Source organism: Cetorhinus maximus, chromosome 14 (genome assembly GCF_964194155.1).
Source record: "Cetorhinus maximus chromosome 14, sCetMax3.hap1.1, whole genome shotgun sequence".
Taxonomy (NCBI): Eukaryota; Metazoa; Chordata; class Chondrichthyes; order Lamniformes; family Cetorhinidae; genus Cetorhinus; species Cetorhinus maximus.
In genome coordinates, this window is record NC_135892.1 from 72,678,682 (window position 1) to 72,697,203 (window position 18,522).

General features: G+C 43.7%; 1 protein-coding gene across 1 annotated transcript in view; it reads right to left on the reverse strand.

Moving 5' to 3' along the window:
- ush2a (Usher syndrome 2A (autosomal recessive, mild)) overlaps positions 1-18,522 on the reverse strand; it is a 1,183,552-nt gene that overhangs the window by 1,062,772 nt on the left and 102,258 nt on the right. Inside the window, exon 4 of the mRNA XM_078556364.1 lies at positions 9,499-9,634. Coding sequence (XP_078412490.1) covers positions 9,499-9,634 — 136 coding nt within the window. The remainder of the gene's footprint in view (positions 1-9,498; positions 9,635-18,522) is intronic.

The window sequence follows — 18,522 nt, forward strand, 5'->3', positions numbered from 1 at the left end:
CTCCGATTCCCATTGACTGCAGTTTTGCTTCTTGATGCCACGCTCGGTCAAATGCTGCCCTGATGTCAAGGGCAATCACTCTCACCTCACCTCAGGAGTTCAGCTCTTCTGTTCATGTTTGAACCAAGGCTGTAATGAGGTCAGGAGCTGAGTGGCCCTGGTGGAACCCAAACTAGGTGTCACTGAGCAGGTTATTGCTAAGCAAGTCCACTTGATAGTACTGTTGATGACCCCTTCCATTACTTTACTGATGATCAAAAGTAGACTGATGGGGCAGTAATTGGCCAGTTTGGATTTGTCCTGCTTTTTAAGGATAGGACATAGCTGGGCAATTTTCCACATGGCCGGGTAGGCGTCAGTGTTGTAGCTGTACTGCAACAGCTTGGCTAGGGTGCAGCAAGTTCTGAAGCACAAGTCTTCAGTACTATTGCTGGAATTTTGTCAGGGCCCATAACCTTTGCAGTATTCAGTGCCTTCAGCCGTTTCTTGATATCATGTACAGTGAATTGAATTGGCTGGAGACTGGATCTGTGATGCCGGGGACCTCCGGAGGAGGTCGAGATGGATCATCCACTTAGCACTTCTGGCTGAAGATTGTTGCAAATGCTTCAGCCTTATCATTTGCACTGATGTGCTGGGCTCCTCCATCATTGAGGATGGGGATATTTGTGAAGCCTGCTCCTCCATAAGTTGTTAATTGTCCACTACCATTCACGTTTGAATGTGGCAGGGCTGCAGGGCTTAGATCTGATCCGTTGGTTGTGGATTACTAAGCTCTGTCTGTCACTTGCTGATTATGCTGTTTGGCACACAAGTAGTCTTGTGTTATAGCTTCACCAGGTTGACACCTCAATTTTAGGTATGCCCAGTGCTGCTCCTGGCATGCCCTCCTGCACTCTTCATTGAACCAGGGTTGATCCCCTGGGTTGGTGGTAATGGTAGAGTGGGAGATAGGCCGGGCCATGAGGTTACAGATTGTGTTCAAGTATAATTCTGCTGCTGCTGATGGCCCACAGTGCCTCCTGGATGCCCAGTCTTGAGTTGCTAGATCTGTTCGAAATCTATCCCATTCAGCATGGTGGTAGTGCCACACAGCACGATGGAGGATATCCCCAATGTGAAGGCAGGACTTCGTCTCCACGATGACTGTGCGGTGGTCACTCCTACCGATACTATCATGGACAGATGCATCTGCGGCAAGCAGGTTGGCAAGGATGAGATCAAGTGTGTTTTTCCCTCTTTTTGGTTCCCTTATGACCTGCTGCAGACTCAGTCTAGCAGCTATGTGATTTAGGACTCAGCCAGCTCGGTCAGCAGTGGTGCTACCGAATCACTCTCGGTGATCGACATTGAAGTCCCCCAACCAGAGTACATTTTGCGCCCTTGCCACACTCAGTGCTTCCTCCACAGAATCACAGAATTTTAGCGGCACAGATGGGAGCCATTCAGCCCATCATGTCTGCACTGGCTCTTCAAATGAGCAGTTTGATCCAGTGCCATTGCCCTGCCTTTCCCCCGTACCCCTGCACCTTGTTTCTATTCAAATAATCATTTAATGCCCCCTTGAATGCCTCAATTGAACCTGCCTCCACCACACTCCCAGGCAGTGCTTTCCAGACCCGAACCACTCCTTGTGTGAAAGAGTTTTTTCTCAAGTCACATTTGCTTCTTTTGCAAGTCACTTTAAATCTGTGCCCTCTCGTTCTTGCTCCTTTTACGACTGGGAACAGCTTCTCCCAATCTACTCTGTCCAGCCCCTTCATGATTTTGAAAACTTCTATCAAGTCTCCTCTTAGCATTCTCCTCTCCAAGGAAAACAGTCCCAAATTCTCCAATTTATCCTCATAGCGGAAGTTTCTCATCCCTGGGACCATTCTTGTAAACCTCTTCTGCACTCTCTCCAAAGTGTTCCCATCCTTCCTATAATATGGTGCCCAGAACTGTACACAATATTCCAGCTGAGGTCTAATGAGGGTCTTATATAAATTCAGCATAACCCCCCTGCTCTTGTACTCTATGCCCCTATTAATAAAGCCCAGGATACTATATGCTTTATTAACTGCCCACTCCACCAACTTGTCTGTGTCCTCTTGAAGTTCCACACCGTCCTACTTGCAGCTCACAACACTCCCAAGCTTCGTATCAACCGCAAACTTTGAAATTGTCCCCTGCACCAAGATCTAGATCATTAATATATATCAGGGAAAGCAAGGGTCCCAATACCGACCCCTGGGGAACTCCACTACAAACCTTCCTCCAGCCCAAAAAATATCCATTGACCATGATCTCTGTCTGTTTGCCCTCCCCCATTAGAATGCCCTGCAGCCGTTCAGTGACATCCTTGAGCCTGGCGCCAGGGAGGCAACATACCATCCTGAAGTCACGTCTATGGCTGCAGAAACGCCTGTCTGTTCCCCTTACTATCGAGTCTACCACTATTGCTCTTCCCCTCTTTTTCCTCCCCACCTGTGCAGCTGAGCCACTCACAGTGCCACGAGCGTGGCTGCACTCCCCAGAGGAACCGACACTCTCACCGTTTTCCAACACAGAATAATGGTTCTCGAGCGAGATGCACCCTGGGGATTTAACTACTTGTCTGACGCCTTTCTTCTGACTGATGGTCACCCATTCCCTTTCTGTCTGCACTTCCGTAAGCTGTGGGGTGACCACATCTAAAAATGTGCTATCCACGAAACTCTCAGCCTCGTGGATGCACCTCAGTGCCTCCAGCTGCCGCTCAAGCTCCGAAATTCGGAGTTCAAGTAGCTGCAGCTGGTGGCACTTCCCGCACATGTGGTCGGTCAGAGCGTAAGGAGCGTCTAGGATTTCCCCCATGTTGCAGGCAGTACATAACACGGAACTGAGCTGCCCTGCCATGCCTCTAGTTGAAAAAACAGCCCTTACTGTAAGTTAAATACAGTAAAAAACGTTAAATTATTTATGTACTTCAAATAAAACCTAGAACCCTTACCTTTCTTTAGCTTAATCTATTTTAAACTGGAGAAAAACACTTACACACCACTCACCAATCAGCTCTCACCTTTGTGTTGACGTCACTTTTTGAAGCTTCCCTGCACTCGCGCTAGTTCTGATCTTTCCGCCGCTCTCTCGCACTGTCTTGTGATGTCACTCTTGTTATTTTTTTCCCTTTGTGCAGCTAAATGCAAGTTCAGCTTGGAGTGTTTAAGAAAGGGTTCTAAGTGTACCTGTGTGGTGCAAAATGGTAGATTGTGTGCCAAATCAACACAAGGCGCTGTTTGACATCACGCATGCTCCTGCACACACATGCTGGAGGTGTTCCAGCTGTCATTTTTTAAGTACATGGCTTCCATAGTGGCCACACCAGTGGCGCTAGAGGGCTCAGGTTCCTGCTAGTGTGTTCTCAATGCAAGATTTTGATGCATAATTAGCAAAACTCCCATAATGGTGTGCATCATAAGCTTGCAAACCTAGGGTGAAATTTCACGCATTGCTCATTTCCCCGTCAATGCAAGAAGCAACTGGCAGCCGATGGACCCTAAAGGAGCGCGGCGGCAGGCTAAACAAACTGGGAGTGGGACTTCCACCACTGAGTGAGACAAAGACCTGCCCTCAAGGCTGCCGGCCAATCTGATTGGCCGGCAGCACTAGCAGTTCCACCAGCACCAGAACTGAGTCATGGGCATTGCTGGGACTGCAAGGAGGCCCCAAGAAGAAGAAGAAAAGATGGATGCTAGAGCCAAGTAATCCTGGCCTTTTTGGGTGGGGAGGGATCAGGTGGCCTTAAGAGGTGGACAAGGAGGGCGGGTTTTAGAGGCCAGGTCAGGGAGGCACAAAGGGAGGAGGTAACATCTTTGGAGGGTTGCCCCCAGGGCTCAGATGGTGCCACTCCAAATGCTGTGCCCTGCCTTCCTTCCCACCCTTCCAAAAGTATCTTCAATAGCAGGCTCTTCACTCCCATCTGCCTACTCATGCCAAACATTTTATGGCATGGGCAGCATGAAATACAGGTCAATTGGTTTGGTAACAAGTTCAATTGGCCATTAATTATTTATTTAAAAATGGCCAATGGACTGCCAATTTTGGCACCTGCCCACCCACAGCATTATGAGAGTCCAGGCTAAGTAGGAAGGCAGTGGGACAGAAGGCCTTGGGCTTGACACCCCTTGTATTTCTTGTGCCTCCAGGCCAACACACCTGGTGGGGGCCATAAACTCCAACCCATATTGTCTCTCTTACCTGTCTCTAATGTTTTTTTGTTGATTCTATCTCCGTTTTATCTCTTCTGCCTTTGTCACTCTTTGGCCTGGATATTCAGCACAATGGAGAGCCTCTCCGCTGTGGTGAAAATGGCGGATGAGCCCTTCAATCACAAGCCCTGCCAGCGCCCACCCCCCAAGAACACGTCACTTCCCATTTTCGTGGCAGCAGCAACCAGGGCACAGCACATTTCGTGTATGCATGGTTCACAGAGACAGCTGGCCATTTAAATCATCAGCTATTTCTACTCAAGTCGGATTTTGATAGCCTAGGAGTGTGAATCCCACAGTGTGCAGTGTAGACCTGGTAAGAGCAAGACTGAACTTTGTACATTCCTTTGGATAGCCAGGGTACCCCTTTGAAGATGTGCAATTACCCATGTGGAAACAGCTTTAAATTTGTCTTCACTACCCAAGAATTGGCACAAACTCAAAACCAACTGTCTTGCCTGAAGCCAAAGGTGTAGGAGGGTTTTTAATTCTTTCACGGGATGTGGATTCGCTGGCTAGGCCAGCATTTTTCTTGCCCATCCCTAACTGACATTGAGAAGGTGGCAGTGAGCCATCTTCTTGAACCGCAGCATTTCATGTGGATGTAGGCACACCCAGTGTTGATAGGTAGGGAGTTCCAGGATTTTGACCCAGCAACATTAAAGGAATGGTGATATAACGCCAAGTCAGAATGGTGTGTGGCTTGGACAGGAACTTGAAGGTGGTGGTGTTCCCACGCATCTGCTGCCCTTGTCCTTCTAGGTGATAGAGGTCATGGGTTTGGAATGGGCTGGTGGACTCGCAGGGCAGTTTTTTCTTCCCCTACTGACTCATGCATCCAGGTGCCTGGAAGAAGGGTGCATTGCACTTTGTGCTTAGGGAGACAGAAGATGAGCATAGCACCCTTGCACATAGAGGTCATGGAAGCTAATGAATGTGAGCATTCGGAGACCAGAGGGTGGTCAGAAGGTACAGGCTACTGAGGGATACTTGCATCCTTTCCCAGCCAAGATACTTTTGTATCCACTTCAAGTGTTGTTGCATGTGTTTGTCCATGAGTGGCCAAGCTCTCATATTCAGAGCTTATGCAGTTGAGTCTCTGGGACAATGTGGAGCTCATGACCGCAATGGACTCCTCCATTCGCAGACCGAGAGCTTCCACTGCCTCAGGGGATTTTGCCTGATATCCACACATCTGCTGCTGATTGGACAAACGCTATGCCTCAAAGGTGACTCCTGAGGCTCGACGTTCCTGCCCAGTGGAGTATCATCATGACTTTCCTCCCTTCTCCAAGGGGAATGTACACAGATATCTCTGGCTCCAACACCTCCTCCTATGTTCTGGTGCTGTACCCCTCACCCTGTGCCACCAACTCTACACATGTGCAACATCCATCCAATGTCCTGGCATCTGAGTTGGCAGAATGTGGGTTTGTAAGATGTGATTCTGTGTCCTCAGACATCTCTTCCTCCTCTTCATGCCCAAGGGATGATCTGCAATGGCGGGGGAGGAGGTGAGCAAGCAGCGCTGGCAACTGTGTGAGATACAAAAGGAGTCATTCTCATTGGGAAAGCACACTCTGATACATGCTATTGTGCCTCACCATGCTCACACTGCCAGTATGATGCAACCCCATCCTTGCACTCCTTCTCATGCCAATGTATCCTTATGCTCAGTGAAGTGGTAGCATGACCTCCACCATTACCACATTGTGCCAAGGTGCTTTCAACACCACTTTTATCACCTGCTACCGGCGATTCACCATCACCAACAAACAGCTGTTCAGGCACCCTCATAATCTCCATGGTCATCTTTTCAACCACCTGAATGGGTCTAAGCAAAGCTGACCCACCCCCAGTCCGAGGCATCTCCTTAGCATTCTTCATCCTTTTAAACTCCAATGACAACATGAATTTACGTTAGCCTGATATATTGTGCATACAAGGACATTTCTTTTCACTGCACCTGTGCATCACAGAGCTCATTTACATCTGTTCTGCGCACAGATATATGAGCTACTTACACATACAAGCCTCAATGCTGAAGCAGAGGTATGTGCCAAGTCTCACACTTTAGCTGCATGCCCTTCCCTTGGACGTCTTTATGGATGAGCCAAGCTCACCTTGCCAAAATGCAGCAGGTCACTGAACCTTTTCCGGCATTGAATCCAGGAATGTTCATGTTCTCCTGCTGTGCTCACCGCAGCCACATTTTGTATCCAGCCCTTCTTGGTTGTTGCAGGTGGATTTCGATGGCCAACAGGGTACAGGACATATCTCCTTCTCTGGAGCTCTTCCACTAATACTAGATGGCCCTGATCAGAAAAGTGTGGGCAGCTGGACCCAACCCTTGCCCCATGCCTCCTCTGGTCTTCTCTTCTGCTTCTTTACAGCTAACCTTTTCTTTTGCTTCTCTCTTTGTCCGCTTCTGCTCCTCTCTTTTTTTTTATAGCTTCTTTCTTTTGCATAGGGCTGGTACGTGGCAATACATAGTGGGGTGAGGGCAGGAATGACCCATGGCTGCAGCCTAAATTTGGGGTGTGGTTCTGGAGAAAATATAGCCCTTGGCAACTCCCCATTGCCTCCCCCAGCACATGCTACTCCATACGCCTGTTGCATCCTCCACTCCTTCACCTCTCCACTATTCCTTATTATTTCTATTACCCATTCACTATCCCTATCTCTTCTTCCTTAAACTATCTGTTCAACCTCCATATCATCCCCTCCCCTTGGTCTGTTGTTGTTCACCTAATGCTTAAATTTTACCCATCCCCTTCACTCCCACCTATGTCTCAAAGGGCAGGTGGAAAGAAGCTACAAGCCCCCTCGTCATCTACCTATTTCCTCCCTCTCTCCCTTTCTACCTGTTTTTATAATAGAGGTTTGGTTTGCTTTAAAAATTCATCTTACTTTAAAAAGAAAACAATAGAATGGTGAAAGCCCTTGCATGTCTTTATTTTCTATCTACCTAGCTCACTCTCTCTCAGTGGTGTTAGCAATTATGTGTCATGGGTGTAAAAAATCTCGAATTACTTTTTCAAACTATTAACCAAACACAAGTGGATAATTAGTGAAATTAAAAACTGAGCTGGTGTTTATATTCAAGATAAACTGACAATAATATTAAAGAAATTTTTATCCCTGCCCACTCGGTAGAAACTTGGCAGGTGAATAGCTAAAACCAGTGGGGTCCATCTTTAAATACACTTATTGGATATGTCTGATATTATCATCAGAGCCTGACTGCTATTTTAACACTGGGTCTAAGTGGGGAAGCAATTATAGCTTTCCTATCAGATCCACCAAGCTGGAAGAGAAGCTATGGCTAGAAGAGTGTCAAAAAAGTAAATCTTCTTACTTTTGTTTTTTCTAACTTTTCTCAGGGGGCCAGTAAGAGCAGCAGTGCTTCTCCAGGTACCACAATGAAAGCCAAGGCTTCAATGTTTACTTGCTCCAAATGACACGAGTGGCAGGGAATATTCCTTTGGTCCCTAATGGCAACCTCCTGCCATCCAACACTGAGCTTCTGCACATCAGCAATGGTCACTTGCAATTAGTTTCAAGCAGTAACATGACTGAAGCTGTGCAGATGAAATCAGGGAGTTAAAATCTCCTAGGCCTCACACTGTAAAGGTTTGACACACGACTCCCACCCTGATTTAATGTCTGAACTCAAATCTCTTTACTCTCTCTCAATCTCCTCATTTCTCTCCCCACCCTCTCTCTGACCCAAATCTCTCTCTCTCTTTGGTCAAGAAATTTAGTTAATGCCAGGAATCAGTGCAAATCAGGTTTCATGCTTAGAAATCTCAGGCAAGAACATCAGCCTGAAGTTTGTCGAAAATTGGGTCACTGACTTCATCAACATAAAACCAGTAAGATGCAACACCAATTGGGCATCCCAATTTTGTTCAGTATTGTGACCTCAGCAAACATGTCTGGCTCAAATCCAAAGCAGCCCGTGGACAGATTCTCGGGGTGAGGTTGGGAATGGTGGTGGGGCGGGGGGGTGTGGTGATAGACAAGCCCTAGCGGGCAGCAAGAGAAGCTCCATACAATAATAATGTTACTTGTCTTTTAGTTGAAAGCTAACAATTTCTTTTAAGGGCTACTGACTAGGGCAATGTAGACTGAGCGGAGCATGCACAGTACATGTTCAGTCATTTTATGTTGGCTTTGGGAGTATGGTCCTAAAACAGGCATTAGTACTAGGATTAGCATGTTCAAACAGCTTAATGCCTGCTTCAGGCGAATGCAAAAATAGGTAGAGCAGTACTCAAAGGTCACATGGTTCCACTTAAGTGCTGCTCTCATACTGTCCAAACCTATAAAATATAAATGGTCAGATTTCCTGGGTAGGATGTTGTACAACTGAGGCTTTGGGGAAACCTGGTATTTATTAGATTAAGGATATAAAATAATTACATTTAAACCGTATAATATGGAGGGATGTCCCTACCTTCCCAGAAGACTTTTTGGAATCTATGCTTCCCAAATCAGCCAGTACCAAACTTACCATTCCAGTCAATTCTGTCTATTTTTAATAATGTGAAATAATATCAAATGGGCCAAGCAAGTAACAAGAAGGTCAGAGCACGCAAATAATTAGGAAATGAAAGTCACAAAACCACCAATTTGCAATGTACTTGTAGTACTCACATCGTGAGCATTGGTCCAGTCTAACTACTAGTACTTTTAGTGTCTGTCAATTGTGGGCATTTTGTATTATCTTTGCATTAAAGCCACCAGTTAAAAGTGTAAGATTCCATGTAACAGTTTTATCGCAAAATTATAATTAACTCTGGTCGTGTTCACTAATTTGAAAATAGCTCTTCTTAAATAGTAACTGTACTCCACAATCAAATCAAAACCAGTTATCAGGATTAAAAAGCAAATCAATGTGCTTATGTTCACCTACTGTAGTTAAAACTGTTATAAGTGTTGGATATTTCAAAGGCCCAATTCAACCAGAACTCTTTCACAACTTCTGTTATTCATTAAAGTGTATTCATAGTGCACAACATACTGACTTAAAAACAGTTTAAACAACAGAAGTCTGGAAATAGATTGAATAGAGTTGTTTTTATAGTAACTGCTAAGCTCCTTTTTGATTACCGTTAAGAAACTGTGACATTGTGAAACGGGGCATGGCTCAGACCACATGTGTTTGTAAATCTACCACTGATAAATGTTAACAGATTCAGCAGCTATAATGCCTAATGGAAATGTAAGGTTAATGTTCGGTTCTTAAAGCTTATTGCAGTCGCACCATTCAAACTTTGTCCAATCCATATAACAGCATTGGTGGTTGCATCTGAAATTTGTTCAGTGAGAAGCTGTGTATCGAAAGCAGTGTTGTCTTCCTCTAAGCCATTTATAAAGAAACTGACTCGAGTGTTCTGTGCCTGAAACAAAACAAATCAATACAAAGGGTTGATCAACCTTCCACCCATATTTAAAAGAAATATTATTTCTAATTGACCTTCATTTTTCAGTGCCCCTACCTGGCTTTGTTACTTATTAAGTACCTGTATCAATGAAATCCGGAAGCAGTGTTTTTACTTGAATAAAAACATTGATCGGTTGTAATGTATATATAGTAATAAATTAATGGAAGCTGTTGCCCCAACATACTTTTAGTACTGTACAAATAGAATTTTAAAAATACATGGACAGAAATTAATGCCCAATTTCTGCTAAAGGTTAAAGAATCACAATAAAGTGGAGGTATTTATTATCTATCCATAAATTATGATTTGTAGTAATATATTTAGTGACAACTTCAAGCAACAATATTTGTTGTTACCGAATGTTAAGGAAGATTCTGGAAATGTTTACATTTGCATCTAGGAGGCTTTTCAGGCAACATGATAAAGACTTATGAAATATGAAATTGCATTGATAGATTGATACCATTATGAAGAAAAAACAGCAGCCATATACATTTATAAAACAGTAAATGGTCTCAGAATTCCAAACGTATGGCACTTGTAGATTAACATCACATGACAGCCTGAACAGTACCTTGACTGAATCCTCACACTAAACTGTGAAATTGGCAGGACAGAAAACAAGACTAAAATAAGGTGTAAGGAAGCTCTCAATATCCAGATGCAGTTGATTCAATGTGAAAAGAAGTATTCTAGAGAAAGTAAGTGAACAAAACTGAAGGATGGCCACAGATAGGGAAATAATGGCCTGGACTTTGAGTTCACCATCATTTCCAATCTGAAACTGACCACAGCTTCAGAACTTTGGGCATGTGCAGATTAGCAATGGAAAGCCTAACGTTGCAGCTTGTCATTTAATGCTCCAACACAGGCTGTGCTGTGACCATTGCCCTCCCTCCAGCACTAGCCCCCACCACCACCCCTCCCCGTCATGCCACCACCAACTAAGCCAGCAATCATGAAATCAGTGAAAATTTCAACTTTCATTTTCTCACATCCTGTTAGAAACCCCAGGAAAAGTTACACCTTGAACAATCAGGTGTAACTGGGTTTATAACAGTCATGTGATTAATAAAATTTGATGGACAACAGAACTTGCCCTAAAAAACAACTTTACACTCGTGGAATGCTGTTATAATAATAATTAGTAGATGTTTTAAGCCAATATTTTTAATAATTTTTCAAAGAAATTCAAAAATATTTTAGTTTCTATCTTCACCCCATATCTATGTTCTAATCTTTGATTTGTTCCACATAAACATCTTTAAGTGATTTTATTTAACTGTTTTTTGTTTCCTGTTTGGGTGTCTGGTAAAATCCATAAAAAGATACGAACATATGAACAAGGAGCAGGAGTAGGTCACTCCTAGGTCAAGTCTGCTCTGCTATTCAATAAGATCATGGCTGATCTGATTGTAACCTCAACTCCATATTCCCGCCCACCCCCGATAACCTTTCACCCCCTTTCTTATCAAGAATCTATCTACCTCTGCCTTAAAAATATTCAAAGACTCTGCTTCAAGCGCCTTTTGAGGAAGGAGTTCCAAAGACTCATAACCCTCAGAGAAAAACTTTCTCCTCATCTCTGTCCTAAATGGATGACCCCTTATTTTTAAACAATGGCCCCTAGTATTAGATTCTCCCACAAGAGGAAACATCCTCTCCACATCGACCGTGTCAAGGCCCCTCTGGATTTTGCATGTTTCAATTAAGTCGTCTCTTACTCTTCTAAACTCCAGCGGATACAAGCCTAGCCTGTCGAACCTTCCCTCGGAAGATAACCCACCCAATTCAGGTATTAGTTTAGTAAACCTCCTCTGAACTGCTTCCAATGTATTTACGTCCTTCCTTAAATAAGGACACCAATACAATACATGGTAAAAAAAACTTTTCTCATGAAAATATATAGATTTATAAGATTCATTTGGATTTATAAAACAAGTCACTTATGAAATGCAATAATATTTGTGCTGAAAATATAATAATACTTTCAGATAGTCAGTTATTAAGCTTCTTTTAAAAAAAGATACCGCCTTCCCCCTCCTTCAGATTGTAGTGCATATTCACAGCAACATATTAGCAAAAGCAGGCTGGATTTTTTTTTGCTCTGTCAAGGAGCAGAAATATAGATGAGCAAATAAATGCAAATGAATTCTGAAGCACATCATCCCATTTAGCCTCTATTCATTTCTTTGAATAGACATGGTAGACATGTAGACTTTTACTCTATTGGAGGGTTTAAGAAGTGTTTTATGTGCTGCAGGCTGCATACAAAAACTGCTTCCTTTCTTCAAAATCTAGTACTGATTAACTTCTCAAGTAATTGTTGTCTGGCACACATGCACAACTGAAAGGATGGCAGAGGAGACGAGATTTAGTTTTCCTTGATATCCACTCTAATCAAATCAAGCAGGGCCACAAAATTGCATCTTTATGGATGAAAGCCCAATGAATGACAAGCAAAACAGGAAAATATGAAGGCAGTTCTAATTTGGGTTCAAATGAAAGATGTGCTTTTCACAATCAATAGAAGAAGCACAAGCCTACCTTGTTAACATAATTGTAAATATATTGTAAATATTTTCCAAGCCACTGCTTGTGCACTAGTCCATTTTAACAGAAAACCTTGCTTTCATACAGACTGGAATGGGGCATCAACAAAAGGCAGAGCACTCTGATTGTTGGGTCTTGTGACAGGCTGCATAAATAATGTGGAATATTCTTAATAAATGATATAAAAAAATTAACACTGAAACCTTTAAAAATTGACTGCAGAAAATTGAGTCTTACAGAGTAATATAATCTGAATGATACTGTGCTCTGAAGTAAAAAAGCACTGAATAGTGTTTTTTAGGCTTACTAAAGTTTCAGAACACTATCTTAAAACTCCATTGACAGATGCTATCTTTTTTATTGGACAGCTCTTTTTCGGGTTGTCTTCACAGACCCTACAACATATGTCTTCAAAGCTTTGAGTGACATGTATGTTTTAACAGGTTTCAGAGGTGCAAATTTTAACAAATATTTTGTTCTGCCCGCTGTTAATGATTTAAGGCAGCGGTAATTCAATGCACGGCCCTGGCCCCTTGTACTTGTCTTTCCTGTGGCTCACTCATTGACCCTCCTGCTCACCTCTTCTCCCCCGCTCGCTGACCCTCCCACTTGCCATTTGCCTCCCACTGTCTGGGCAGAATTTTGCCGTCGGCGAGTGGGGGGGCAGGGCCAGCTCGCCGGCGCGTAAAATGACACGGGATGATGTCAGACGGAATCCCCGACGTCATCCCGCCCCAATTAAATTTTCAGGAAGGTGGGGGTGCAGCAAAATCAGCTGCGGGCCCGCCGACCTGTCGATGGCCACTTGAGGCCATTGACAGGATCAATTAAGCAATTGAAGGACCTGCCCATCCAACCTTAAGGTTGGTGGGTTGGACAGGAGCCCCAGCGGCAACTAGAAAAAAACATGAAACCTCATCCAGCGGCGGGATGAGGTTTCATGTAGGGTTTTAAAAATTGTAATAAAGTTGTTATGTAAATTATGAACATGTCCCAACTCATGTGACATTGTCACATGAGGGGACATGTAAGGGAATTTTTTTTTCTATTTTTAATATTTTTAAAAATCGAGGCAATCTCCCTGAGGCTGTACTTAGCCTCAGGGAGATGAGTGCGCTTTTTCGTGCGCATGCGCGAAAGAGCGCACTCTCGATTTCAGGGATTTCCCCCGCCCACACAGGGAGGGCATAGCGTTTCCCGGTGGACATCACGCTGGGCGGGCCTTAATTGGCCTGCCCACATAAAATGGTGGTGTGGCCCCGATCGCTGGCAGCAATCGCGCCCGCCTGCGATTAGGTCAGGCCCACCCGCCCGGCACACGGAAAATTCTGCCCTCTGAATCTTCCACTCACTGCATCTCTTATGCTCGCCACTTCCATCCCTGATTCTCCCACTCGCTGCTTCCCTCTTGCTCACTGCCTCCCTCCCACTCGCCACTTATCTCCCCGACCCTTCCACTCACTGCTTCTTCCCCCTCACTGCTTCCCTCCCCAACCCTCTCGATCGCCACTTCCCTCCCACTCACCGCCTCTTCTGCTCACCACTTCCCTCGCGGACCCTGCCGTTCGCAGCTCCTCTCACTCCATTGCTTCTTCCCTCTTGCCGGCCTTCTCCAGAGCCCTCGCAAGCGGGATGCCAAGCAAGATGGTCAGGTAGTTGGGAGGGTCAGGCAGGGAAGCAGCGAAGGGGAGGGTCGGGAACTTGGGAGGATCAGGGATGGATGCGGCAAGCAGTAGAGTCAGAAAGCAGGAGGGTCAGGGAGGGCAGCAGTGAGTCAAGAGAAGTGGTGAGTCAGGAGAGGTGGCAAGCTAGTAGGGGAAAATGGCAAGTGGGAGTTAAGCTGAAAGAATTAGTAAGTTATTAAGAGCTAGTAAGTTAAGAGTTTGTAAGTTATTTAGAATTAGTAAGAGGATTTTTGGGCCAGTTAGGTTCAAGGCAGGCAAAAGGGGTTTTTAATGTAAAAATTACAGGTCAGGAATGTACACGTCTATATTATATGGGAAAATGATTTTCATTTAGTACGTTTTCATTTAACAGGGTACTATTTAGGAACACATTAGGAGTGTTAAATGAAGGATGGCTGTATGAAATAGAGAAGTTATGCTCAATGTATATCAAAACTTAGTTAGATCACATGTGGTGTACTGTGTATAATTACTAATGTGTTTATTGCTGAAAAGAGAGACATATTGCTGAAGCTTTGGGATTCCTATAGCTCCGCACGCGTGCGCACACTATAAGATTGACCTTAAATAGGGCTCTAGCTATTTGCTCACTTTGTGAGCTCAATGCAAAAAGAGACCACATCAAAGCTATCCTGCAGGACAATGGCTATCCTGATCGGATCATTGTTCATTGTATAATAAAGGCCAAATATATCAAGTACATCAAATGGCCAAAGACCACCGCTTTTGGACCTGAAAAATGCCAGGTCTACCACAAATTACCATGGAAAGGCAAAATAGCTCAAAAATCTGAACAGCAGGTTAAGCAAGCCATTTGATGCTGCTACTATGCAGTGGCAATGCGAGTAATATTTCCCATTAACAGGATGCTACTGTAAGTCCAGAAAGACATTCTGCTTACCGCACAATTCAGCAACATTGTGTATGAATTTCAGGGTGGGTAAGATGCCAGGTATGTAGGCTGTATGTCCCAATGATTGGCTGATTGAATCAAATAACATATTCCTCTGGCTTTTTGTAATAGGCAGAGTACGGACTGTACTCAACCAGCCTGCGCTTGCAAAGCCCAAAACAAAACACCTACTGTTAGATGTGATTCCACAATTTGATCAGCACTTGCTGAACAATCCTGAGTGCACCAATAGCTACCAATTTAAGATAATCAGTCAAGCTCGTAGCATGACTCATTTACGCTCATTAGAAACAACATACATTCATACGCAGGGACCCGTCCTGTGCAAACAAAAGGAATATTTTCAAGCCTTGTGCCTTTTTTGAATTATCTGGAATCATGAGGAACCTATAGCTCATGTTGCCTTCTCCATGGCAACACCTCAGCCAATCAGAGTCGACTTGCTGACCAATCAGCATTCTCTTCTCCTGTCATACAAATTGTCATTTTAAATTTCCATCATTCTTGATGAGTGCAAGATGAAAAGTTTTGGCAACATCTCTCTATCTTCAGCAATATTCAAGTCCTGTACTACCAAGAGACTATTTAATGTGTTTATCTTTTATAATCATTTTGTGTTTTACGTACCAAGATACCTTTTTGAAGAAATAAATGACAATGAGTTTAAAAGTATTTTTAAAATTCCACTTGGGACCAAATTAAAATTCTCCAATAGCCCTCACTATTCTTCTCGTGAATACCAGCAACAGAGAAAAAGAGCAATGGACAGGGCTGAAGCAATGGCATGCTCAAAATTATATTAAATGCATAGATTCAACATACAAAGTTTAGCTGGAGATGTAAAAAACTGATTTATACATATCTCATTATGCTGCCAGAGAAGGGTCAGCCCAAGCCTCTGCCTGGAATGCTATTTAGAAACTCAAGATTATCAGATGTCAGGTGGTCATCACAGTAACGTATTCTGGTATACTCACCAAGACAAAGAAGATGTTCAAATATTAATTTTAAATTAAACAAACTGTTTTAAAATTACGAAAGTAACATTGAGGATATGTGGACAAATGCAAATGAAAGTAATTACATTTTTGATGAAATATATTAAGGTCTGAATAAAATATACACACTATGCATAGGGCTCCTTATCAAAAAATTATTATGCATTTAATGCGTTATCAGTTATACGGGAAACAATGAAAAATGAAAGTCAATTGGTATAAAGTTTGTCTTTGGCATTCCAGAGTAACCAAAAGATGTTTACCATCTCTACTGTCTTAACACAGCCAACAGCTGATGAACAGCCAATTTCCCTTTATCACATTATTGCAGCCATGAAGAAACACATTTGTTCTACTCAACCTACTAAAGATACCAGTACCAATCTAACGTATACATGTTTTATATCAGTGGAATCCTCGGAGTGTGAGGAATTCAACAATATATAATAAGTAGCATGACAGTTTATTTACTGGGAGAAAATTGTCTCCAACGAAGAGGAGAAACTCAAAATGTATTTTCAAAGCCAAATATCGCTATTCTAATAAGGCAATATTTCTTGATAAACTATTTTCCCTAAAAATGTGACATAGCATTTAAATTTTCATGAACTGAGGACTTTAGATAAATATTGCACATATATTTGTAGCTTGGCTTAATCAGCCAAAATATATCTTGTAAATAACTAAGGTCAGCGTAAGAATATATTTCCATCGGTTGTGTTCCAGTAAAAATAAATTTTCTACCTTACATTCTATACAGATCATTACCATAATGGCCCGTAGCTTCCATGCTCTCTCGTGTCGGATTTGGGGACACCCGAAAGATGCGCTAGGGAAGCTCTCTGGCAAGTTCCCAGGTAAGAGTTTGCATGGCAATTACCTAGAAGCACCCACTTCCTCTGGACAAATGCACTGTGCTGGGGACCATTCAAAAATGTGATTTAAATCGTAAACTTCAGATGGTTCTGCCGGGGTTATACCAATAGTTACCCAGAAAAAGCTAGAAGAATTAAACCTCTTCTAACTTCTGAGTAACTATTGTAAAGACTCAGACCGACCTGATGGGACTCCCCCACAGCCCCGACGCCACTCCCCCGCCCAAACGGGACACCTCCACACCCCGAGCCCCCACCCCCCCAAGGGACAACCCCCATCCCTTCCCAAGGGACGGGCGGAGAAGAGGGCCCTGTCTGACCAAACCAGCATGGACGGAGGTCACAGAGAAGGTCAGCAGCCATGGGGTCATGTCCTGAACTTGGATCCAGTGTCAAAAGCACATCACTGACCTAATTTAGGAAAAGCAGGGGCATATTGGTCATGTCACTGGACTAATAGTCCAGAGGTTCAGGCCAATGCTCTAGGGACATGGGTTCAAATCCCACCGCAGCAGCTGGTGGGATTTAAATTAATTTAATAAATCTGGAATTAAAAGCTAGTCTCAGAAATGGTGACCATGAAACCATCGTTGATTATCCTAAAAGCCCATCAGGTTCATTAATGTCCTTTCAGGAAGGAAAGCTGCCAATCTTATCTGGTCTGGCTTACTTGTGAATTCAGACCGACAGCAATGTGGTTGACTCCTCGATGCCTTCAGAAATGGGCAATGAAATGCCCTTTAGCAAGCCACTCATGTGTATCAAACTTCTACAAAGTCAAAAATGAATGAAACCAGATGGACCACCCAACATCAACTGAGGCACCAGAAATGACAATGGCACAACTAGCCCTGTCTACCCTGCAAATCCTCTTTATTAACATCTGGGCATTTGTGCCAAAATTGGGAGAGCTCCCACAGACTAGTCAAGCAACAGCCTAACAAAGTCATAATTATGGCACTGAACCTTACAGACACCTCCCAGGCACCATTAAAACCATCCCTGGGTATGGTTTGTCCCACAGGCAGGAGAGACCCACCAGAGGTGGTGGCACAGTGTTATAGAGTTGGGAGGGAGTTGCCCTGGGAGTCCTCAACACAGAGTCTGGGCTCCATGAAATCCCATGGCATCAGGTCAAACATGATTATCACCCATCCTCTGTGCTGATGAATCAATAATCCTTGATGTTGAGCTCAGGGTCATTGCTTCAAAATAAGGGGTTATTCATTTAGGACAGAGGTGAGGAAAACATTTTCTCTCAAAGGGTTGTGAAACTTTGGAATTCTCTTCTTCAAAAGGTGGTTGAGGCAGAGTCCTTAAATATTTTTAAGGCAGAGGTAGATAGGTTTGTGATAAACAACGGGGTGAAAGGTTATCGGGGGTAGGCAGGAATATGAGGTTAAAATCAGATCTTCCTGCTCCTATACATGCCTGGTGAAGCGACAACACAGGACTACTTGCATGCCAAACAGCAGAAGGAACATGCAATAGACAGAGCTGAGCGATCCCACAACCAATGGATCAGATCCAAGCTCTGCAGTCCTACCACTTCCAGTTGTGACTGGTGGTGGAAAATTAAACAACTAACTGGAGGAGGCTCCACCAATCTCTCAGTCTTGTCACTGTTGTATTGTTGAAAGCACAGCAGCCAGTTTGCATACAGCAAGCTCCCGAAGAGCAACATGATAAACAGAAAACCTGATTTTTTTTTGAAGGATAAATATTGGTCAGGATGCTGAGGAAGAACTCCCCTGCATTTCTTCAAAATAATGCAATGGGGCCTTTTACGTCCACCTGAATGGGGCAGGTGGGGCCTCAA